Source organism: Trichosurus vulpecula, chromosome 4, assembly GCF_011100635.1.
Source record: "Trichosurus vulpecula isolate mTriVul1 chromosome 4, mTriVul1.pri, whole genome shotgun sequence".
NCBI classification, from domain to species: Eukaryota; Metazoa; Chordata; class Mammalia; order Diprotodontia; family Phalangeridae; genus Trichosurus; species Trichosurus vulpecula.
Genome location: NC_050576.1, coordinates 393,936,236 through 393,962,791, shown reverse-complemented (window position 1 = coordinate 393,962,791; position 26,556 = coordinate 393,936,236). Strand labels below are relative to the sequence as shown.

At 41.2% G+C, this 26,556-nt stretch overlaps 1 protein-coding gene across 1 annotated transcript in view; it reads left to right on the top strand.

The window, feature by feature from the left end:
- Window positions 1–26,556, top strand: part of SH3RF3 (SH3 domain containing ring finger 3) — a 264,830-nt gene that overhangs the window by 89,683 nt on the left and 148,591 nt on the right. Inside the window, exon 4 of the mRNA XM_036755796.1 lies at window positions 392–745. Coding sequence (XP_036611691.1) covers window positions 392–745 — 354 coding nt within the window. The remainder of the gene's footprint in view (window positions 1–391; window positions 746–26,556) is intronic.

Sequence of the window (26,556 nt, the reverse complement as noted above, 5' to 3'; positions counted from 1 at the left end):
AGATCACAGTAAGAGATTTGAACAAAACCTAGTAGGCTTGGCTTAAAAAAGAAAGAAATCTCATGTGTTCTATAAGCATCCAGCTTTCTGTCACAGATGCATGAGTCTTTATGGGAGTGCAGCTCCTCTGGAAAAATTTTCAGTAAAACCTACAGATGTCATTCCATCTTTTTTTTTTAAGTTTTGGTTCTTGTTTTTGTTTTGTTTTGTTTTTTACCATAGCATTTGTTCGGGATCAGGCTGCTAGAAAGAGCCAACCCATTTGGAGACTTTGCCAGTATCTATTTAAAAGTGCTAATAAAGAAAGGGAGAGAGTACAAAGAGCTGGAAATAGCATGTGACAATTCTTTAATGTTCCCCCTCCCCCCTTTTTTTCCCCTCTTGCACTCAGCTCAACGAATCCGCCAAACAGCTTATTGAGATGGACAAGACATGCTTAGCTGCTGCATCTGGCTGCGATGTCTCTCTGCCATCTGACACCAACATGGCAGGCAATCTGGCCCAGTGTTCTACCTTAAGCAGCTCGGGAGCAGTCAGTGCCATTCAGCGGCGTATCGATGGCAAGAAGAATGCCAAGAAACGCCACTCCTTCACTGCCCTCAGTATGACGCACAAATCCTCCCAGGCTATGAGCAATAGGCATTCCATGGAAATTAGCGCTCCGGTTTTGATCAGCTCTAGTGATCCCCGGGCTGCTACCAGAATTGGAGAGTTGACTCACCTTTCATCCAGTGCTCCAGCCCAGGTAACAACACGAGATCACGGTAATACTGAGCTGGGGTAGCAATAGGGTCAGATCAATGGCTCCCCTCACTGGGGCTATGCAGAGGTGCTGAGGGTACACAGGTCTTGCTGAACATGTTTTTATGCATGCCTTCACTTTGGGGGCTCACTCCTCATCTTCATTCCCGGCCATCCACACTGCTTAAGAATGATAAAGATAGGCTATAATAAAGTGGTAAAGGATAAACTGCTGGACTCTGACCTCCATAAGCATGGCTTCTGGCAGGATAGGATGAATTTCCAGAGGAATAGTGGTCATTTCAGTTGGCCTGGCATGATATGGCCTAATGTAAAGAATAGTCTTCTTTGCTCCAGATTCCAGGTCCCTAGATACTTTGTAGGTATTGGTTCTGAGCCTATCACAAACTCTTCTGGATATTCCATTCTGAAGCAAATGGCCCCCTTGTACCTCCATAGTTTGTTTGAGGTTGAAAGGAAATAGACAGGATCCATCCCATGCTATAGTCCTTCCTTCCTGCTTCTGTTTTACTTATTATTATGGCCAGTGGGCTCAAACACTAAGATTCTGGGTTCTGATTACCATTTTAAAAATTATTCCTGGTCGATGTAAATGAAAGCTTTTGCCTGAATCATTGTCTCCCTGGTCCCCTTCCCTCCAATGAGATGTCTTCCTGACCCTCTGCTGTCACACAGACAGAATACAGAAAATTTGGGGGCTTTTCATTTCAACCTCTCCTTAACTGTGTCATTCTAAGCTACACAGACAGTTTCTAAGAAGAAAATCCCAAGTTGAAACTGTTTGAAAATGGACAATAATCAACTGTAAGGGAAAAAAGTTTTGTTTATTTTGGTTTTCTCTGCAAGAGGGAGTGAGTGGGGAAGGAAAGGGAGGGAAGAAGAGGCAAAGGAAAGGTGAAAAAGGAAGGAACGAAGGAAGGGAAGGAGGAAGGAAGGAAAGGAGGGAGGGAGGGAGGAAAGAAAGAAAGAAGGGCAGAGATGAGAGAGACATGTGTCTCTCCCCAAACTTTCATACAAAACATGAATTCTTTTTAGAGCCTGAGTAAACAATTTGGAGAGAGAGTCCCTCTCATGTCTGCCTAATTGTTGGTCATATTGGAAGATGTTTACTAGATCACAGATTTGAAGCTACAAGGGATCTTTGAGGTCTTTTAGTCCAACTTCCTGACATATGCCTCTCTGTATACTGGTTGAACTGTGAAGACCAGTGCCCTTTCAGAAATTTCTTTCAAACTAGAGGGAACAAACTAAATGGAGTCTCCCATCTAGTTTTTCCGTTATTCCCCAATGCGGAATGGGGGAAAATGAGAGGAGTTTGGGGCTAAAGTAGAAAAATTTCTGTGTCCTGTGCTTCTAAGTTGCAACTCTCTCCTTCCACTTCAGCTGGTCACTTGCTTTTCTCATATTCTCTCACCTTCAGTAGCTTGCTAAATTCTGATCGAGTTAATGTTTCTCAAGCATCTGGAAATAGCCAGGGCTGAAAGTCACCGGAACAAATGTAAAGCATGGTTTCCAGTTGATGGTGGAAGATAAATTGGTGGTATTTTAACCTGCACCCCCCTCCCGACCCACAAGAATGGTTTCTCTCAGGATAGGATGAATTTCCAGAAGAATGGCCTTAATTTCAGTTGGGCTGAAATAACATAGCCTAATGGAAAGAACAAGAAATTTGGAAATCTAGGCTTCAGTCTTGGCACTGCCAGCTACAAGCAGTGTGACCTTTTCCAATTCTCCATCTCTGAGTTTGTTACTCTGTCTGTGAAATGGGAAGAATAGCAACGGTACCATCTTTCTCACAAAGAGTGGTTATTAGGTGCAATTATATAAGTGAAATTATGTGTGTGAATGTAAGTTTTTAATTCTATAAGTATGATTGGCAGCATGATACAATAGAAAAAGTCAAGGCTTTGATCTCTCCGGAACACTTGACTTGAGAGTTAAGGACCCGTTTCAAATCCCACCTCTGACAATTAGTGACTGTGTGACCATGAGCACTTTACCCCAATGGGCCTCAGTTTCCTCATTCGTATAATGAAGGGGTTGGACTAGTTGGCTTCTAAAATCCCTTCTAACTCTAGATTGATAATCCTAGGACCTTGGTTCAGTTTTGCTGCCCGGATGAACTTAGGCAAGTCATTTCAACAGGAGTTATCAAACATACCACCAGCAGACCATGTGCCCACAACACTCTTGAGTATTACCAGAACCAGAAATGAATGAAATGAAATGAAATTGGGGAATATTTAATGAAAATAAATAGTAATACAATACAACATAGATAATGTTAATTTGTGATTTTCTAAGTTAATATGTAGTAATCTGGGACACATTTCAATTTGAGTTTGACACCACTGATTTAAACTCCCTGGAACTGAGTTCCTCATCTATAAAAATGCAAGGGTTGCATCATAAAAGATCCAAATTCCAGATCTAGAGATGCTACCTCTAAATCTATGCTCCTGTACAATATAAATGCAAACTATTATGCTTTAGCGTCTTTCCTCATCCTTTTCAGTGCTGGACAATTAGCAGCTTTTTGAGTCCTAAGGTTCAAGTCAAGTCAACAAGCACTTAGTAAATAAGCACCCAACTTGTGCCAGGCACTGTGTTAAGTGATGAGGGTACAAAAAGAGCCCCCTCCAAAAAAAACCCCAATAGTCCCTTTTCTCCAGGAGCTCACAGTCTAGTGGGGGAGACATCATGCAAAGACAATATACAAGCAAGAGGCAGACAACATAAAGTGGAGATCATGTTAAAAGGAAGGTGAATTCAAATGAGTTAATCACCCGCTTAGTAAGAATAGAGCCGAGCTAAGGCTTTTAACCCCAAGGGAAAAGGCAGGGGGAGGAGAGGATACCAATTTAGGAGTGCTAAAAACATGGAAAACCTGAAACTGACCCACAGATCTGGCCTCTTACAAGTTCTACAGCTGAAAGCTCCAATACTTTTGACCCCTATGCTGTGAAATAAACTGAGGGATAAAGGATTTTTTCTTAGGGTTAATGTGTTATTCTTGAGTGTTCTACAAATGAAAATGGACATCCATGAGCTGAAAGGCAGTGTAAGCATAGAGTACATGCCCGAAGCAGACAAGTCAATAAGCACAAAATGTAAAATGCTGTAATTTACCAAGGGATTTGGAGAGGACCTCAGTTACTGGGATAATCAGGATAGTCCTCAAAAAGGTGGCACTTGAACTGAGCAATGACAAGGGTGAGGAAGGCACTCCAGGCAGGTGGGATGGTCTGGGTAAAGGAAGGGAGATGGGAAATCATCCTGTACAGTAGGCCAATTTGACTGGATCTGGAGTGCTTGAAGGATAGTGATGTGTGGTAACCTGGGAAGGTAGTGTGTGTGTGTGTGTGTGTGTGTGTGTGTGTGTGTGTGTGTGTGTTCAATCATTTTCCAGTTATGTCCAACTTTTCATGACCCATTTGGGGTTTTCTTGGCAAAGACATGGGAGCAGTTTGCCATTTCTTTCTCCAGCTCATTTTACAGATGAGGAAACTGAGGCAAACAGGGTTAAGTGACTGGCCCAGGGTCACACAGCTAGTAAATGCCTGAGGCCAGATTTGAACTCAAGAAGATGAGTCTTCCTGCCTCCAGGCCTGGCACTCTATCCACTATGCTACCTAAGGGCCTTAAAGTCGAACAGAGGAGCTTGTATTTTATATTAGAGGTCATTGAGCGCCACCTGAGCTGCATGAACAGAAGAATGAGTGGTCAGACCTGTGCTTTAGGAGTATCAATTTGGCCTCTGGGTTGAAGATGGATTGGTGTGGTAGAAAGATTGAAATTAAATTTGTTGTGATAAGATGAATCCATGGGAATTTCCTACCTCCACAAACACTGAAGAGGGGGGCTACCTCAGAGTTCTTTTGCTCCCCAGCCCCCTTTCACTTGTAAATTATGTTCCTTGCTTGGGACATAAATTCAAGAGCAGTCATCTTTTCATTTTTCCTTGGGGTTCTCAGCAAAGGAAGAAAGCGGAAATTTTTGCATACCTTGTCAGACATTTCCCATTATTTTATAGGAAGGAAAGTAGAAATCACGTTGGGACAACCCCTGCCTCCCTCCCTGCCATGTGCATTTTGTGCAGGTATTTTCCTCAGTGACATTCTCCCATGCAATCCTGATGTGTCATGCTTCTGTCTACACTGATACACTTCATCACTATCTTCCCTTTCTCCTGATCACAGTCACAGAACATTTGTTTTTTCCTGAGCAGAATGACTGTTTTCACAGCAGTCGTGATGTTTGTTAGGCATAAGAAGCAGTATGCATAAAGTGTGGAGGGGTAGATTTGGAGTCATGAAGACCTAGACCTTTGGCCTACCTCAGACATTTAATGACCTTGGGCAAGTCACAAAACTCTGAGCCCCAGTTTCTTTGTCCAGGTGTCAATAAAAACAACTCACAGGGTTGCTGTGACGATAGAGCATAAAGTGTTGTGCCAACCTTGCCATGCTACGTAGATGTCTGCTCTCAGATACCAAAGAGGGCATTTATTCTCTAAATGCCTGAGGACCTCCCTCTCCCACTCCACCTCATGCCAATAATTGTACAGTATCGCTGTTGCAGCTGTGTATGTAAAGTAAAAATCCGGTTTCATCAAGGCTATTGATTTTCGTTTAGATTGCTTGGGGTATGTGTGTATGTTTCTCCTATAAAAGCAGTTTCCATTTCCTCCTCTTTCCCTTTTTCCTTTAATTATTCACTTGATGTGAAAAGCAGGGTTGGGAGTGTGCTGGGAGGCTCACTTGGGTGATTCTGTTGCCCGTTTTTCCTCCTTTGCACTGGTGCCAGTGGTAATGCCCTCCCTTTGTGAGCCATGCCAGGGGCTTCAGAGACCAGTCCTTCATGTTGTAATCCTTCCCCTTTGCCAAAATTAGTCAGCAAGGGAAAATCCAGGTCGTCTAAAGGCATGTTGTCTTTGGTGGGTGCCAAATAGCAGATAACCATGGCAACCCAGCCAGTTCTCACTTCATCCTGGGCCAGTCTCTTTTTGGAAAAGGGGAAGCATCAGACTACAGGTGCAGAATAAGTCATATACTGTCACACATGGTCAGTGTGTCCATTTGTTTTGTTTAATGGCACTCCTTTGTAACAGAATAAGGTTGGGACCAGGCTGGACCTCTGATAGAGAATTTCTAAATGAGGAAACTCCCTCTTCCAATGCAGATCTGTAACTTGGAGCACCCAACAGTTGAATGACTTGTCCAGGGTCACAAAGCCAGTAGGTTTCAGAGATAGGATTTGAACCTAGAACTTTCTGGCTTCAAGCCCAGCTCTCTATTCACTACAGCATTCTGTTTTTCTCTTTGTTATAAGGGAGAGTTATATGGAGAGGAAGATTAAGAAATTAAAGTTGTGTTTTTTAAAATCATAATTAATAAAATATTGTTAAAGTATTGGGGGTGAGAGAGCTTCACCTTGATCATAATAACAAATAACAGTCAGGATCTAGACTCAATATAGGGTTCTAGTCAGGGTTGTGTTTGTTGGTTGGAGAAGAGAAGTATACAGCTAGGAGGCACTTGATAAGGATTAGCCAAGAGCTCAAACGTTTTCCTGTTTCCTCCTTCCTCTCTGGTGGTTTGGTTGCTATTTCCTTAAGCCCCAGAGAGTTGGTATAGTCAGTGAGCCACACTCAGGACTTTTAATCATTTAACAAGAGAAAACCCAGCATCGATACACGCATCGTGATTACTGGGTTCTGCGCAAATCCTTTTCAAGATCAAAAAGGCCCAGCTGTCATCTAATTGTTCATGCCAAGGCCTCATACCATTGCAGACACTGTACCCTGAGGCTGCTTCATCAGGACCCATTGAATAGGACAATGATGATGTTGGCTCCTGGCCTAGAATTCCCTTACAGAAATCCTACCCACATCTCCATGTGTTCCTGTCGTTACAAATCTTTGGGTCTCCTTCGTGAACTCTCTTCTCAGTCAGAGCAATGTCTCATGGTAGACCTGTGCTCCATCTCCTTACCTATTCATGGGGCAGGATTTTCAAAACCGTCCTAATCTGTATAGAAAATTACCACAAGACTGGATTTTCATTCTCTGGTGCGTTGAGCTTAAATTTCCTGGGTTCACCTACCTGCCCTTCAGATTCCTTCCAACCCTCGATCCGGTGAGCTCATGCTTAATAGCTCTGCCACTGTGGGCAGATTGTTTAAATTTTCTGCCCTCTCAGTTTATCTGATCTGCAATATGGAGGCAATACTTGTTTCAAGGTTGTGATGAGGCGATCATTTTATTATCTGAAGGAACTTTTTATGAAGTCATTGCTGTTGTTAATTATTTCAGGCACCTTGCGCTTAGACAAATGTGTCCTTCACTAGGGACACAGCCATAAGGATATGCTGGAGCCAGATCCTTCAGACTCATGAGAGCCAAGTGTTAAATTTTCAGCATGAAAATTTAATTTACCTCAGAAATCTGCAAACGCTATAAATCAGGGCTTGATCTATTGTTTTGTTGATTTCTGGACTTAAAGTGATGGAGAAAATGTTAACACAAACTTAAAAGTTTACCCTGCTTTTTGGAGAGCTGGTTGTTAAATGTTGACCAGCACACTTCTGGTAAATGTCATCTATAAAAAAGACCACTGGAGTTCCACACAAAATTTTTAGATGATCTCATAGCTCCATCCACCTTCATAGCCTCATCACAGCCTCTTGCTGTAACAAGCTCATCCCCCAAAAGGTACAACAGAGATTTCACCTGGATCTGAAGGTCCCTATCAAGGAGAAGAAGAGCCTAGAGATCTTTATGTCTCCTAAACAAGAAGTGACATAGTACTGTGTAAAGTGTGCTGGATTTGGTGTCTGAGAACCTGGGTTCAAAACTCAGGCAAATGACTTAGCTCTCTGGGCTTCATCTGTAAAAGGAAGGGTTGAACTAGGTGGCCTCTGAGCCTGCTTAGCTCTAACCAAATTCTTCTGGCTCTAAGTCCGTGATGCTACGATCCTCTGTCCACACCTTACTACTCTGGCCAGGAGGATACACTGGAAGGAGCTGCTACCTGATTTCTGCACTGATGCCGGGAGGAGATCAGACATGGTGGGAAGTAGTAGAACAGATGAAGCTGGTGAATTTCCTTCCTTAAGAAATCAAACGATGACATCTAGACAAGTGAGCCGATGAGAATGGTGGGCTGTGCATTTAGGGTGGCAGAGAGGTATCCTAGTGTAAGGTCAGCCTTATTAGAACTATATGAGGTAACAAGTGATGACAATATGGAGGAGTGGAAAGGCAGAGGGTGGCAGAGAGGTATCCTAGTGTAAGGTCAGCCTTATTAGAACTATATGAGGTAACAAGTGATGACAATATGGAGGAGTGGAAAGGATGCCATATTTGGAATCCGAGGACTTGGGTTCAAATCCTGCTTCAGACATTTATTAGCTGTGTGACTCTGGTCAAGTCATTTAACTTCCCATTTTGTAAACAGTAAAGAGACAAAAATCTTCTATAGATTTGAGTATCAGAGCTTCTGTAAAGTGAGGGACCATAAAGACAGTAGGTCTAGAATTAAAAGGGACCTCAGGCCAGTTAGTCCAATCCCCTGATTTTATTAATTGACTTGCACACCATCACATAGTGAGTAAGCCATAGAGGCAATATTTGAACCGTACCTCCTTTTAACCTCCTTCTCAAAAAGATCCAGAGGTTATTGTTCCTTTACTAATGCTTTCGAATGTGAGGACACAAAACAAGGAAACTCATGTATAAGTTACAGGTTAAATTAAATAAAAGCTGAGACGGGTCGTTAAAAGATCAGAAGGAAGCCTATAGTACCACCTTCTAGAAACACATCCTGCCCAACTTCCAGTAAAACAAAGAGCTTTTTTTTTATGATACCACTTAATGTGCTGATAACTAACGTTTATATAGAACTTCAAGATGGGCAAAGTTGCTAACATGCTTACTTGGTTCTAACAGCAAAAACAAACAGCTAGTATTTACATAGCTTTTTAAATAATATTATATAATTTATATTTGTTTTTATATATTTATATATAATATATAATTAAATATATATTTATGTTTATATATTAATATATACTTTGTATTTATATAATAATATATTTATTATGTGCCAGGCATTGTACAATTATTATCTCACTGAATCTTTACGACCACCTTGGTAATCGGGTGCTCTTACTCTCCCCATTTACAGATGAGGAAACTGAGGCAGGAGAGTTTAAATGACTTGCCAGCAGTCACACAACTGGTGCACGACTGAGGCAGGGATTGAGCTCAGGAATCCCTGGCCCCAAGTCCAGCCCTCCACCCAGAACCTGTCAGTTCTTCAGTTTCTAAGTGTCTGTAGCTTTCTGACTTCTGTTGTTACTCCTGGTCTCACTGCCACTAGCCCTTGGGATGTTCTCTTTGTCCTACTCTCTATATTTTCCCCTTAGAATAATAATACTATAGACTGGGAACTGAAAGGGACATTGTTATTGTTGTTCAGTCCTGTCCAATGCTTTGTGACTTCATTTGGGGTTTTCTTGGTGAAGATACTAGAGTGGTTTGCCATTTCCTTCTCCAGCTCATTTTACAGATGAGGAATTGAAGCAAACAGGGTTAAGTGACTTACCCAGGGTCACGCAGCTAGTAAGTGTCTGAGGCCAGATTTGAACTCAAGAAGATGAGTCTTCCTGAGTCCAAGCATGGCACTGTATTGACTGTGCTACCAAGTTCACACATTTACCTTATAGCAGGTATAATTTTTCATATCTCTGGATCTTGCTCATTTCTGTGCTGTTCTCTGGTCAAAGGTTTTTCTTCTCTGCCAAAGGTACTCCCCTTTCATTTTCTTTTCTCCTCTTTTATTCCTTATAATTAAAATTAGAGGGTTGAACTAAATGTTTTCTAAGGTCCCTTCCTGCTCTAAATCCCACAATTGTATTATTTTAACCTTTCACTTTGATGATATCAAATGTCTCTTCCATTTTGCTTTTTCCAAAGAAATAATAGCTAACTATTGCCAATGTGGGATCCTAAGAATCCTGTACTCAAGTTCCCTGCTCTATCAGTAGGTATACGATGGACTAAGAATATACATTTGGCATTTTTCTACATTAAGGAGACATTTGTCTTATAGTGACATAGGTGGGGAAGATATTGGCCTGGAAGATAAAAAGGCAAAGTTGACAATTGTTCTTTGTTGCCACTGACAGACAATGTGGGGGATGAGGGGGAGAGAAAGGGGGGAGGAAAAACTAGAGTAAAAAGAGGAAAAGAATTATTCTTTCAGGCAAAGAATTCAAAGGTACTCATTTCATGCTGGTCTGGAGACCGGCAGGGTATTGGTGAGTCTGACACTATAGCCTCTCTGGGAATTCTGGAAATAGAAATTCCTTCTGGCACAGCTTGTTAAGCATCAGATCTGGGCAGCTACAAGTCTGTTATGCATCACAAACTCCAAGTCTGAAAATTCTTTAGGAGTCAAAGAATCGGTTTCTGTGCTTCAACCTGAGGAGAGCAAAAGGATAGAGACTGGGGAAGCAGAAAGCGAAGGTGATGTTAGCAGATTCCCAAACCTAGATCCTGGTCTCAGATTTTTGAGGGGAAAGTTCAGCAAAATCAGGGATGTACCCAAGACTTCCTCTTCCACTTTAATACAAATCTTTCTCCCTGTTCTTGGTCCCCACAGTAAGGAGTTGTCAGAAGATCCGTCCCAGTTCTGCCTTTTTCTAGCATTATAGTTTATCCTGTTACCTTTGAGAAAGAGGATGGAAAGGATTCATGTTCTCCTTTGATCTGTCCTGTCCTGTCCACTAAATATCACAAATGGCAGTGTTGATATTCGCATCTATTGGTATCTCAGTTTGAAACATATTCAAAATGGGGAGAGAGGACAAGGGTAAGGGAATCAGTACTTCAGGAAATTTTTATTTTGTAAACAGTAGAGACAAAAATCTTCTATAGATTTGAGTATCAGAGCTCTATAAAAGTCCCGAGATCCAAAGGCAGAGTCTTTGATTATTAGGATAAATTGTTCAGGTTTTTAAAATATAATTAAGGATCACTGTGTCTACCTCTTTTGCATTTTTTCAGGGAGTTGGGAATATTGTGAGTTAGATACATGGTAATATGAGTGGAGTAATAAAAAGAAATACTAGACATTTAACAGGCTTCCTTATTGGTAATTAGTCTGCAATTGTGTAACTGACAAAGGAGCTCATTCCAATACAGCCAGATAGGAGAGTCAGCATGAGTGTAGCATCCTATCTTCACCTTGAACATGTTCACTTTCCCAGATCCCACTTGCACTGTCAGGTTGAATTGCCATAGGGTGGCAACTTCTCTTCCTAAGGTTCTAGCAGCAACCCTGAGAGTCTGAGATATCTAACACTATAACTTTTCTAAGCCCCTACTGGTGTATTCCCCATTAAAATTAATCAAACTCCATTAGCTTTCACAAATGGGATTTAACAAGAAGATATAAAAGAACAAATTGTATAAAACAATACTCCCAAACTGGGGCTCTCTCTCTCTCTGCCTTAGTACACACAAGATCCTTTGAGAGAGTGGAGTCAAATTTAAAATACAAAGATAGTCAGGCACACATGCTGAAAACATGTAGGGCTCAGGGATGTCTCAAGGCTCCTTGCCTAGAGAGTCCTTCCCCGCCTCTTTATTCATAGCTCTCTGCTGAGCTCTGAGGATCAGCGCCTTTCTAGAGTCCATAGTGTGCACTTCTGTATTCAAAGGCCATGCCTTCAGAAGCCGCCATCATTCTTAGGTGACTGCCTTTCCACAGGTACTTTCCTCTGTCTTCATCCATTCACACTCCAGCAGCCACTGCCATCACCTCTGATGGACTCTGCTCCCCATTTTGTAGCCAGGTAGGACCTTGGATGATGGCTCATGTAGGTCCCAAACCTGCCCGGGCACTTCCAGTCAGCCAGTCGGGAGACAGAGCAGTTGCTCTTCCTTCCACTTAGCAAACCACAGCATTTCTGCCTCATTGATTCTCCCCTACCCTACCCTTCACCCCTTCAGGAAGGAAAAGAGAGAAGACCACCAGGTCATAACCTCCCCCGCAGTGACGCAAGGCTGCAAACAGGCTTCCAAAGTTCCATGTGTTGGATTGGACCCAGTCGGGAAATGATCTGGATAACCCACCATGAAAATCCAAATATGCTCTAAGGACTGGGCAATCATTGGCCAGTTTCCCTAGGCCCAGACGGTACATATGAAATACTTTCTTCTTCTAGAGGACAGGGACTCCCTGCAACTTAGAGAATATCGTAGGATGAACTAGACCTCAGGAACTATGATCAATAGAGGACCAAGGTTGTTTTATTTTGTTTGTACATCTAATTAACTGAGTCTGGTACATTTTTTCCAGATGTACCTATTTTCTTTTCCCTTGTAAATAAGCCCTAAAAAATAAATTCTTGTGGTCTAGAGTGTATGTGTGTATGTGTGTGTGTGTGCATATGTATATATGTGTGTGTCTGTATGTGTATATGATAGGCCCAAGAAGGGAAAGAAGGAGGAGGGCAGTGTCCAGTTCTGGGGACTTTAGTAGAAGGAGACAGGGACTAGGAATTAGATACAACAGATTTTTGATACCAAAATGCCAAGAAGAATCCAGAACCCCAAGGCACCATGCCTTCTAGCTGAAGTTTATAGATCAAAGAAGGTTAAGAAAATCTTGAAAACTAAAAATATTGGAACTGACAGTAGGTAGGATCCCTTTGGATGGGTACTAGGAAAAGAGCTAGAATACCTGGGGACTTAGTGAAACATCCAAGACTAAGGTTTAGAACTAGAACTTTTGCGAGCACATCACTTCTTTCCAATTTAGCTTAGATCCTTAGATAATCAGATTTTCTTCCAGATCTAACAAAAAGAGGCTGGTGGAGTGTCAATGGTGCATACTTAGTAGGGATACAGAAATGCTTTGTATTTTTCTTTAATCCCCAAATAAGTGTTTACAGTTTGGGATACTAGGCCAGAGACTCTGAGGTAGTCCAAAATGGGCCACTTGACCCTACCTGAAAGCTCAGTATATGATGGAATAAAACCACCCACCTCCCTTTGCTGTCCACAGACTGGAGGACCCTCCTCAGCTCTCAGGCAGGCTTTCCGGAGAATCATATGACGTTCCTGATGGCCAGCATGACTCATTGCCAAAGCATCCATCACTAAGCTGTCTCATACGCACACGTGGACGGAACAGCATGGCTCCTAAGATACGAGTGCTCTTAAAGTCCAATGACAAAGTCGTGTTGGCACTCTAGACAAAGCCTCCTGCCTTCCCTAGGACTGCCAAGGGAATCCCAATGGCGTGTTCATCTTGCCAAGGCCTCAGATGGCTCATCTTGCTTCCATTTTCATCCTTCGTGAATTATTCCTCCCCACTATTTAGAAGGGTCATAGGGTTAGCTCTGCCTCCAATCCTCAAGTTTATTCCAGAAAAAAGTATCTTGTGAATAATGAAATAGCACTCAGTCATATGTCATCCTGCTGTTTGAGAGGAATGTGGGAGGCAGACAGCAGCAGAGGCAAAGGCTGGGAACTCTTGCCTCTTAAGGAAAGGCTATAGAAAAACCTGAATTTACAAACCACATCAAATTAGGGTATGATCATTGGTGTTTTGGAAGGTTTCTCTACCAAGCCAAATTGTTAAAAATCTGAAAGCTGACTAAATAAGCTTTTACATTTCTGGAGGAACTTTTAAATATGGAACTCTCCGGGTACATTTAAGTGTTTGTTAATAGATCATTAATTGCTTAACAAGGCGTCTTAGAAGCCAGGGAAACTTTTAAGTGTTGGGAACTTCTGCCAATTGAAGATAATCCAAAATGAAGGTTAATGGAGTAACTAGAATTTGTTTGTAAAAATTCAACGTAAGCCCAAGTTTGTGTAAACACATCTGTCTTATTAAGAGAGGTGAGCCTGAATTGGAAAAGGTGGACCACTTTGTTTAGAGGACCTCACGTAGTTTGTCACATGAAAGAGCCCTGGATTTCAAGTCAAAAGACCTGGGTTCAAATATGGGATTTACAACCTTTGTAACCTTGGACAAGTCATTTAATCTCTTTGGGACTTGTTTCTTCATCTGTAAAATATTTGGATTGATCTGTAAGATCCTTTTTAGCTATAAATCTAGGAGGTGGCACAGTAGGTAGAATGCTCAACATGGATTTAGGAAGTTGTTAAGATTGCAAAAAATGCCCTTTAAATGCCCAAAAAATGCCAATAAAGGAAAAGTGTTTGCTATTCATGGGGAGAACATCAAAAGAGAACATTTCTCAAATGTATTCCTTGCGTTTGACTCTTCGTGACCCCATTTGGGGTTTTCTTGACAAAGATATTGGAGTGGTTTGCCATTTCCTTCTCCAGCTCATTTTACAGATGAGGAAACTGAGGCAAACAGGGTTAGGTGACTTACCCAGTGTCACACAGCTAGTGAATTTGAACTCAGATCCTCCTGACTGTGGGCCCGGTGCTCTATCCACCGCACCCACTTAGATGCCCAGATTTAGGAAGACCTCCATTCAAATCCTTCCTCTGTTGCTTACTAGCTGTATGACCCTGGGCAACTCACTTAACCTTTGTCCGCCTCAGTTTCATCCTCTGTAAAATGAGGATAATAGCAGCCCTTCCCTGTCAGGGTAGTTGTGAGGCTAAAATGGGATAATCTTTGCAGAGCACTTTGCAAACCTTAGAAGCAGGATATAAATGCTGGCTGTGATGGGGATGATGATGGCGACAATGATCATGATCATGATGGCCGTGATGATTAGCCGCTGATCTTGCAAGGTTCTCTGCAAGGTTAGCTCCCAGTCCAGACACAAACAGACCCGACTCCTTTACTTAAATTGACAGCACATCTAAACAGGAAGATGGTTTACAGATTAACTTCAAATAAACAAATAGAAACACTTAAGATTACCCAAAAAAAATGCCCTTTCCAATCAATAAAGGAAAAGTGTTTGCTATTCGTGGGAAGAACAATTCTCAAATGTATTCCTTGTGTCTGAGAAGTAAATTAGAAGAGGCCACCCCAGGAAGCGTCCGGGGCATCTTTAAAATTCATCATCATAAAGCCCTGAGATGTGGCTTTGCCGTTTTCTATTTTTAAGCGTAGCCCTCTTTGTTTATGCCGTTCCTCAGTAAGGGTGCTAAAGGCTGAAGAAAATGCTGGGAGAAAGATTCAAGTAACTGAAATATGACTTGTTTCTCAGGGCTGTGGCAGTTAAAAGACTCAGTTAGTCAGCTGCTTATCAGCTTTCGGGCCCACTGGGTCTCAGTAGAAAAGCCGCCAACTCCATGGAAGAGGAGAGAGAGCTAACCTACCGAGGCGAGGCTTCACGTAGCCTGAGCATGGGAGCTTTATTTTTAGCATTTTCAGCAAGGTGGAAATTTAATTGCATGTTAAACATTGCATGGGGGGGAGAAGACGGTTTATTTGAAAGTATCGGATGATTTAAAAAAAAATCATTTCCGGGTTTGGGAGCAAAAGGAAACTTTCCTCTCCAAAGCAGTGATGAATGGAGAGATGGCAATATCCTCTGTGACTTATTACAGCTAGGGCAGCTAGCACCAGATCTGGAGTCAGGAAGACCTGAGTTTGAATCCTGCCTCAGATACTTTTTAGCTATGTGACCCTGGTCAAATCACTTCACCCTGTTTGCTTCCGTTTTCTCATCTGTAAAATGAGCTGGAGAAGGAAATGGCAAACCACTCTAGTTAGTAACTTTACCAAGAGAACCCCAAATGGGATCACAAAGAGTTGGAAACAGCCAAAACGATTGAACGACAACAACATAAGAGTACAAGAGCATTGGTTCTGGGGTCCAAGGACCTGGGTTCAAATATTGTCTCTTGATACCAACCTGTGTGACTTTGGACAAGTCACAATGTCTCTGAGCCTTTTCTCATCTGTGGTCCCTTCCACCTCCAGAAGGGGAGTCCTGCTTAATGGGCCTCATTTTGAACACACTGCCCTCAAGCAGCTTCTGTAATCTATATTTCTTATAATATTAGACACATTACTTTGGGCAGACATAAGGGCAAAAAAGGGGGACTTTTTACTGTTTCTTCTTTTGGAGTACTCAGCACTAAGGCAATCAAGTACCTTTGATTGAGTCTTGCCTTTGTGTGTAGGAAGGCCCACACCCTTTTGCTAATTAGGTCAGAAGAGGGGTGAAGCCCTCTGACCCTGAAAAAGTGTGTATATACTCTGAGGTTAGCATTTTGTTCAGGGGCTCACTCATTGGAAGAGTGCTGGTGTGGAGACTCTGAAGAGCTGTTAAGGAGCTCCCCAGCTTTGAAAACCTAGATGTTAGTGCTTCTCTCTCTCTGATAACTATGTATGTATAGCTTTGGTCAGACAGCTAGAAGCCTGTCTGTTGATTTGTGTTATTTGATCTGTTTATATTTTCTCTGTTTGTAATTTCTGTTTGTATTTGCTCTGAAGTTCAGGGTGCTGGCTTTTCCCCCTGAACTAAGTGAATGATATATGTATGTTTGATTAAAGTGAGGTTGTAAACCCCTTAAAGTTAATTTCCTTAGAAAAGCAGATCAAAGAATCTATGCTAGCAGCCCTCCTGTGTGCTGGTTATTGGCCTTACACAGCCACAGTAGCTGCAAGTAACATTGTTGTTATGGCAGAATATTCTAGACACTGTTGCAGAAATACCTGGAGAGAGAGACCATAGCTCTGGAAGTTTGCAGATTTGCAGCAAAAGTGCTAAATGTGGGTGGTGCCAGGAATAGGGCAAGAATGATCCCTGAAGTTCAGGCTTGGATCCATTGCTTTCCATTCAGTGAAACCTCAGGGCTCTGGTTTGGGGACATCAGAGGTTCCTGGGACAGCAGTGTAGTATAATACATAAAAAAGAGGGTGGGGGAAAGGAAGCAGTAATAAATAACCTTAAAAAGCATTTTAAGCATTTAAGCAAAGAGAACAGGTTTAAATAGAAAAGAGATTCTTAAGGCTCTGTTCAAGGAATGCATTTTGTTTAAAGATGGAACAAGCTGGTACAGGCAGATTTAAACAGTATCGTGTAATCAAGAGAACTCTGGAGAATCCAGAGACCTGAGTTTGAATCCTTTCTTATTAGCTTTGGAGCCCAGGCCAAAATGAGACTATATTCTCATCTGTAAAATGGGGTTAATACTTGAGCTGTCTCTATTATAGCTTTGTTACAATATAACTAACAGGTACATTAGGATAATTTGAGGCAATACCCCTGTCCTTGTACTACTAAGAGTTGACTTTGGATCTGAATTCAGATCACTCTATATTGGCTCACTGGCCCTGACCTCTGGCGACCCCTTAGCTTTGTATTAAATCTAGTGCTGTTAATAACAAATCATCTAACTTTTTTGCCATAGTAAAGAACAATTTACTTGAAAACAGTGAATATTGTTGTACCAAGGTGCTATGTCACCATCATGCAGTCCCAATTCCCGTGGCTCTGAGCAAACCAGCCACCAAGGCATGGAAGGCCCAGTCTCAGCCCCCAGGTCAAATGACAGAAGCTAGAAACACTGGGGCAGCAACTTGTCTATTACCATAAGAACCTTGAGTCTTTAGAATCAGGAAGACTCTATTCCTTGATGTAGGATTTCAGCTGTGATGTAGAGAGTCGAATCCATCCAAATTCTGGAAGAGCATCAGCAATAAGGCAATTGTGAAGCAGACACCATAAGGAGAGGGTATCCAATGTCTGACCTCAGCAGGCAAGGACCACAGATCTCAGCCTCCAAAACCCAGGATGACCTGATGAGCCATGCCATTTTTCTCCCCAGCCTACACCACTTTGTTATTTTCCTCCCTCTTGTCTTCTACCTAGTAATCATTTAGAAAACCTTACCTGAGAAGGAATAGTAACCCAGCTCCAAAGCATAATCAGACCCGGGGATATCCAGAAAAGAAATGGGGGGATAAATGAGAACATGAAATCGAGGTAAGGAGAAGAGTCAATCTGAATGAAATTTCAAGAGTGAGGTTGACAAGAAAATTCCTACACTTAGGCTTTTGGCTGGTTTTCAGATTTAACAAGTTAGAGAACAAATTTGTACAAAATGATAGAAGGACACTCCAGAAAAGAATATCAGACCTGCCTACATGGTTCAGTGGAAAGAACATTGATTTGGGAGTCAGAGGACTTGTGGTGTACCACAACTATGCTACTTTCTCTGTCTCTGTCGTGTATATCTACATAGTATGTATGTATGTGTGTGTGTGTATAGGATGTGTGTATATACACACATATATGTGTGTGCATATATATGTATATGTATATAGTGTATATATATGTATATAGTATATATATATAGAGAGAGAGAGAGAGAGAGAGAGAGAATGTCCAAACATTCTTTTAAGCTGCAGTAGTTTCAAACTGGACTAAATCTTTTGGGACACCCTGTATTTTATATTTAATTTCCTATGTCCATGTTATTTCCCCCTAATAGAATATGAGCTCCATGAGGGCAGGGGTTGTTTTGGGCAAGGCAGTAGATATAGTAGTGGATAGAATGTAAGAACTGGAGTTGGGAAGACCTAAGTTCAAATCCTGCCTTAAATTCTTACCAGCTGTATAACCTTGGGCAACTCACTTAACCCATCTGGCCTCAAATAAGGATAATTCATGTATGTATGAATTATATCTATGCGTGTATGTGTATATATGTAAATGTGTATATGTGTGTATTTATATGCATGTATGTGTGTGTATATGTGTGTATATATGTATGTATCTCCTTCAAGAAATTACTTAACATCGTTTACTGTCAGTTCCTTATCTTTCAAATCAAAAGGTCGAATTCGATATTATCTAGGCTATTCCTTCCAACTCTAAATCTACGATTCCACAATGCTTCTTGGTGATAGGGTGTCCTTTTCCGCGATCACCTTCTGCTTCTTGACTATCTGCATTGTTAAGGCATCTGAAGAATATTAAGGCAGGAAAGGACCTTATCAGTCATAACCATTCATTTCAAAGATGAGGAAACTGGGGTCCACAAAAGGGAAGTGATCAGCCCAAAGTCACATCAGTAATGGCAGAGCCAGGATGAGCTGGGAGGGCAGAACCATGGTCCCTATGCACGCCCATTCTCCCTTTTCTGAACACATTTTAGGCGTGAAGGAAAATGTGAAAGTGAGCAGCTGGCTCCACTTCAGCAAATCTCCACTTATAGGAGGCATGAGCATTGGTCTAGCATCCAGTAAACACTAAAGAAGGATTTCAATTGTTCTTCAAAGAGCCAGGAAGGGAAGAATTGCTCTGTAGAAATGTTTTATTGTAAAGTTTTCTTGGGGAAGAAAGACTGTAAGAGTCTGATTTACACTGTTGTGTAATATTGTAGGAGCCTGTAATGAATAAAACATGTATCTTTCACTGTTCCTTGGGGGTGATTACAGCCTTTTCTGGACACATTAAAAATTAAAATGAGGAGATGCTACTTTTGAGGGTCTCTCCCTATAGCAGAGAAAGGGATTTGAACTTTGCTATCTAATTCATCTGCCCTGTATTTGTCCACCCACTCTCTTCTTCCCTAGTATTAATCCCAGCCATATCATAACGGGGCTCATTCTTCTCCACTGAGCTCACGATATTAACATTTAACATATAGTATAACTCCCTCAAGTGTCTAAGTGATAACCTCCCCATTTAAAATCCAGGAAATTTTAACAAAGCTGGACCTTGGTTACCCACAAAAATATAGGCCAAAGTATAATGGAGTGTGATATAAAAAAAAGACCTCAGTCTAATTGAATAGTAACTCAAAAAGTTTTCCATATCACCCATTAATTTTCACAATACTGGGTGACAGATGATATTATCCATTTTATGGAGAAAATAATGCTCCCAGAAGGGAAAGGAGGTTGCCCCAGGTCTCTCAGTGAATTGATGGCAAAGCCAAGATTTATATCTAGGTTTTCTGACTGCCTTTTAGCCTGGAAGTCACTTTATATATATAGTATGTCCCCAAATTCTTAGACCGATTTTAAGCTGCAATAGTTTGAAACTGCACTACAACCTGGGGCAACTCACTTAACCTATCTGGGCCCCAAATGTGCATAATTACACTTAACTTCACGCAGTTGTTGTGAAGGTCAAATGAGATAACACATGTTATAGTGCTTTGCAAATCTCAAAGTACTCTATAAATTTGAGATATATAAATGTTAGTTATTATTTGTAAGTCTTGGTATCCCTAGAGCCTGTCATAGTGCCTGGTATACAGTAGATGCTTAATAAATGCTTCTTTCATGAATGCAGTATGGAACAGTAGAAAGACCACTGGCTCAGGAGTTAGAGGCCCTGGATTCAAATCCTACCCCTGACACTACCCATGTGACCCTGGGCAAGTCACATCTCATCCCTGGGACTCAGTTTCCCTATCTGTAAAATGAGGGCCTTGGACTGTAAGGCCTCTGAAGCCCCTTCCAGCTCTAGAGCTGTAATCCTTTGAGCGAATGAGTGAGTGAATGAATGAATGAGGATTGTGTCAATTATATTGGCATAAGGAATAGCCTCAGTAGTATCAGCATTTTACTTTTTATTTACTCTTTGCCAAGGAAAACTTCTGACTTTAATTATCATTTACTTTGAATTATATATATACTTTTTTTTAAGATGAGACAGACAGAAGAGCTTGTTTTGAAGAAGGAAACCCCCTTTTTAGTCCCTGCTTTGGCAATTAACATTTGATGAGGACATTCTATCTTGCTTGTAACACAGTTTGTCGATAGCGGGCTGCCTTGGCGGGTGTTAAATGCTTATGCGTTATTTCTTGGAACATTAAGGCCCAAAGTGATTGCTAGAGCCATTGTTTTATGGAGTCAGTGAATTACAAAAACGAGTTGCCTGAATCTCAAGGGCCATTAGCTGGGTTTTCCAACTCAGATGTTTCCAGTCAATGGTGTGTTAATCTGAATATGCCGAACCTTCCGAACAATTTTTTTTACCCTTTTTAGTATTAGGTTCAAACGGAAATTACTGAAAGTAAGATGTAAATATGAATCTGATACATTAAAAGGCATCTTCCTTTGAATTTGTTAATGTGGCAGGGCCTCACGGTGAAGCTTGACTGGGGTTTGGCTTTGAAGTTGGAGGAAAGATTTCAGGCTGCCAGTGAAGGTAGCGGTGATAAGAACATTTGTCTGATAGCAGCAATTAGTTCTCTCCAAAGCAGCCGGAATTTGAAATAGGACTGTGCCTTCTCCTTCCATGGTTTTATCACTGCATTTCTGACTCCCTTGTTCCTGCATGCCTTTGCCAATCCCTTAAGGCATAGAATCCTTTCAAATTAAACCTCCAAGGTAATACAAACAGTATCAGAGATCTGTCTCAAACTTAGGAAAGCAAAAGGAGGCTGAGTTCCAGTTAGGGCACATGTAACTTGTGGCAGCAAAGGGAAGAGGATATAGAGGAAACAACAGGCACTCTGCTGTGAAATTATACATTTCAAACCAAATTATGCCTCTTGCTTTTTCCTTGTTGCTAGGGCCTATAGTATTATATATTATTATTATATATTATTATACTAGGGAGAGTTAACAGTTGAAAGGGTGTCAGGTATGGACACTACATCATCTCTAAATGTTTCTTTACAAGCTGATCATTATAAAATGTACACGTTTGTGACCATTCTCTCCGACCGAAGGGATGATTCCATTGATAGAGGAAACTCTCTGAAGAGGTGACTCTGACTACTAACATAGATCTAAGCCTGCGAGTCTTAGAGAGTTGCTGGAGGGGGGGTGGTTAAGTGACTTTCCCAAGGTCACACAGCTAGTTCTCAGACCCAGATCTTCCTGACTAGAAGGTCTTGATCCACTCACAAGAGGCATCAGACATACCCTATGGCATGCAACCCACAACACTCCTGAGTGTGGCCTGAACCAGATTAAAATGTAATTGGGGAATATTTAGTGAAATTAATAATAATAAAACAATAACATAACAACAAATAAATAATAACAATAAAACATAATGTTAATATATGGTCTTCTAAGTCAATACATGCTTCCGTGTGGCCCCCTTTTCTGTTTGAGTCTGCCACCATTGCACTAGAACAAGGGTGGGGAACCTGCAGCCTCAAGGCCACATGTGGCCCTCTAGGTCCTCAAGTACGTCCCTTTGACTGAATCCAAACCTAGGGAGATTTATTCTGTGAAGTTTGGATTCAGTGAAAGGGCCACAGTTGGGAACCTAGAGGCCAGAGTTGGAGACCTCAAGGCCGCAGGTTTGCCACCCCTGCACTAAACCACGCTTCCTCTCATATTATTCTTTATCACAGAACTCTTAAAGAAGGTATTTACCCCTCAGCGCCTCTTGAGATTTTCAGGATCTCTTAAGATAGATGGCATGTCATCTGGAAAATTCTCCCCAAAACTTCCTTCCACTGAGCTTTATGTGGCACCTCTACCTGAGTTCATATCTGGCATCAGATGCTTACTAGCTGTGTGACCCCAGGCAAGTAGCTTAACCCTGTTTGCCTCAGTTTCTTCCTCAGTAAAAAAAATGAACTGGAGAAGGAAATGGCAAACCACTCCAGTAGCTTTGCCAAGAAAACCCCAAATGAGGTCGCAGAGAGTCAGACTCAACCGAAAAATGGCTGGGAAAAAAGTGGGTAGTATGGATTTATGGGCTTCAGGTTGGTTATCCATTGCCTATAAATACAAGACAGTAGCAGGAAGACCATTGTCACTGTAAGTACAGATGTTCCTGACTTCTCCCTGTAGTGAGTGAGCACAGTTTGCTTATTTTGACCAGACTCTAGCCTTCTCAAGAGGCAGCCCTTTTCACACAGTCTACCAGGCCAACTTGTTCAGTCTGCAGAGAGTCTGAGGATCTTGTGGGATTACACTGAGCTATCTAACCCAATTAGAACTCATCTAGAATTTCTTCTTCCATGAAGGTTTTACGGCCTCAACCGACTCCAGTAACTTCATTAATACTTAACATTAAAAATATATTATATTCCCATCTCCCCAGAAGATAGCCTGGCAGAGTAGAGAGGACATAGGATTCAGAGAAACAGGACTTGGGTTCCAGTTCCAGCACAGCTGCTTAATGACTATGTGACTTTAGGGAAATCTTTTAAACCCTCTGGGCCTCAGTTTCCTCATCCATAAAATGCGAATGTTGAACTAATTGAACCCTAAGGTCCCTTTCAGCTCTTAATCAACTTACCGAATGCTGGGCACTGTAGAAGGTAAAAAGAGAATTATCCAATAAAGTCCCCGGCCATAAGGGGTTATAATTAATTGGCAATGCATGTATGCTGTTATCCTTGGCATAAATACGTGCTATAGTTATGGTTATATGTATGGAAAAAAACTCTTTGATTTATATTTATAATATGTGTTAGGTTAACTTTGTTTGACATGTATTGATTACATTGAAAAATAGTTAGACTTCTTTCAAGAAGGTTTAGTCATTCACCCGGAGGAAATAATGAGAGAATTAATTAGAATCACCTGGAGTAGATAGTGACCTCACTTCCTCCACTGTTAAAGACGTTGGAGACCCGTGGAGGATAGCTGAGCCAAGAAGGGAGGCAGTCCCCAGCTGGAAGACAGGCTAGAGCTGAGAAGATGTTTTCTGTATTAGGAAACAAGCAATAATCCAATTACATGAAATCAGGAAAGCTGGTTAAGACACTGTAGATACTTTAAATGGCATGTAGTGTTAATGTGAGGTTTGAATGCAGAAATGGTGACTGCTTCTCAGCTAAGATCAGAGAGAGGACCAAAGAAAAGGGCAATGGAAATAAGCATTTTTATAATACCTACTATGTGCCAGGCACCGTACTAAACACTTTACAAACATATATTTGTAAATACATAAATTTACAAGTACATCATATTTTAAAATTACAAGTTTATTTATGAAGTGCTTAGCACAGTGCCTGCCACATAGATGCTATGTAAATGCTAGCTGTCATCGTTGTTATTATTGTAATTCAAATATCATCACATTAAATCCTTACAACAACTCTGAGAGGTAAGAGCTGCTAATCCCATTTCATAATTGAGGAAACTGAGGCAAACAGGTTAAGTGACTTACCCAGGATCATACAGTATTTCAGGCTGGATTTGAACTAAAGTCTTCCTGACTTCAGGTCCAGCATTCTATCCACTATGCCACCTGGCTGCCTCTAAAAGCTGTGGAAATACTAGAAGGAACTTGTAAATGGAAGGAATGAGAAGTGATAGTTGAGGGTAATATCCAGGTTTGTAGCTTGAAGTCATCCAACCTAGACGCTCCCATCTTCTTCATTCCTCGTATCCAATCAGTTGCTGAGTCTTGCTTATTCTGCCCCCATAATGTCTCCACATCTATCTACTCTCAGTCTTTACCCTCAGTCTTTACCCTCTCCACTCCAAAGCTGCCAGAATAATCTTCCTAAAGCACAGATGTATCGTGTCACTCCTCTGCTCAAGGATCTACAGTGGTTCCCTATTTCCTCTAGGAAAAAGCAAACTCCTATCCTTGGCATTTAGATCCCTCCACACTTAGGAATTCATGGTATCATTTACAACTTTTTGTATTCTTCTTTGTATAAGGAAAGTGCATGTTTGTAGAAGTTTGTTAAGTACGTAATAATTAAGAGGAATTTTTTAAATGTTATAACCAAAAAAAAAAGAATAAATAATAATTCACAATGTGGCTGCAGTCTGTCTCTCCAAACTTACTTCCCTTCCTCTTCCACACGTACTCTGCATTCTAGTCAGAGAAACTCTGAGAGTCTTCCCCTCCCTGAGTCTTTTGTGAAGGCAAAGTAAGCCTTCTTTTATCTCAATTCTTACCGAGCCTTAAATCAATGAATGGGTGTTGCCTCAGACAAACTAAGACCTAGGAAAGACCTTAGCTTAAAAAGGCCAAGGTGCTCCATTGCATCCCAGGCCATTGCCAGTCCTCCTGACCAATATCTTGCCACTGGACCCTGATGACTCTGGAGGAGAGAGTGAGATTGATGGCTTTGCACAGTTCTGCCTCACTTCAATTGCAAGTCAAGCCGTCACCCTCCTGATGTCATCAGTCCTCTTCGGGAACGAGAGACAAACAACAAGAACAATTCTAGTCAAACTTTCCTTATTGTTGTTCCCTTTATACAATGTCCCATCTCCAGTTTCTGTACCTTTGTACAAGTTGCCCTTATGTCTGCAGTGTCCCCCCTTGTCACCTCATTCTGCTGGACTCTCAAGCTCTTTTTCAGCACAAGAGCCACCCCTCCTTTGCCTTTTCTGACACTCCTAGGTGTTAGCATCCTTTCCATCAAGAAGCTACTTCACATATTTGCATTTGTTTATCTTTTATCCCTCCAGTAGAATATAAGTTCCATGAAGGCAGGAGCTATTTGGTCACCTTTATATTTTGGGGGCTTTGCATACTGCCTAGCTTAATTAATCAATTAATTAATTAAGTATTTAATAAATGCTTGTTGCTTCTATTTGAATACTATACACTACGAGTGAGAACTTTGCCCTATTTGGGTGTCATATGGTATACCTGGTGATATTTAAAAGTGACTTGACTAATTTCTATTTTATTATTTAATAAATAAATCATTCCACACATATTTATCAAATGATAAACACTAGGCACTAAGCATGTAAAGATAGAAAAGAAGCAGTTTCTGCCCTCAAAGGACTTATATTCTATAAGAGGAGATAACATAGACACACACATATATATCCAGAGATGCTCTAGTAAATGTTTAATAACTGAATCTCCAAAAAAAATGCATTCAATACACTTTTAAGTTTAATTTCCATTATCGTTGGTTCTAGCTGGCTGTAGCCTACTCTGGACACATAGGCAAAAATGCATATGTTGAAATATTTAGAATATTAACAGACCTTAGCCCCCTTGACTTCTTTTTCTGGGGTATGCTAAAGGAGAAGGTGTACTCAATGAAAATCACAGATGCGACACACTTGATTGAATGCATAAAGACTGAATGCGCTAAAATTGACAGCAATGTGGAGTTACTGCGTTGAGTTCACGTGAATCTTGAAAAGCGCGTCAACCTTTTCATCACAAATGATGGAAATCGTATTGAAGATGTTATTTATTAATATTCCAATGTGGTTCAAAATTTCATTCATTTCATTTCTTGAGAATATGCATTTTTGCCTATGTGTCCAGACTTCAGGAATACCCTGTATAACCAACAGGGAGCACAACTAGGCAAGATTTAAAACAAGAAAAAAGTTTCTTCCCTAGAATTTCACCTTCGGGATTCTGGCCTAATGGTCTTTCTTCCCAGACTCTCCTCCCTTAACCTATACTACAGTGTAACTCTCCCTTCAAGATTATTACCTTCACTCCACTGGGCATGTGTGGAGAGAATGTGGGATGGACAATATGGCTGTCCAATCCCTGCCTAACCCCAACCAGACCAACATAACCCCTTGGCCCTCAATTTCAACCTAAGGAGCAGAATAATCTAGATCCAATTTTAATTCTGCATTTGAGAAGTTTAGCACATAAAAATCATTACATTTAATTATTTAATAATGTGATAGGTAACATATTATGATATGCTATTATAATATATGATTTAACTATTTTATCAAAATAATAAAATTGTGTTATCAAAACTCAGAACTCCCAGGGGCAACTAGGTGGCACAGTGAGTGGAGCACTGGCCCTGGAGTCAGGAAGACCTGAGTTCAAATGCGGCCTCAGACACTTGACACATGTACTAGCTGTGTGACCTTGGGCAAGTCACTTAACCCCAATTGCCCTGCCCCCCCAAAAAACACCTCAGAACTCCCAAGCTAGGATCAAATACTA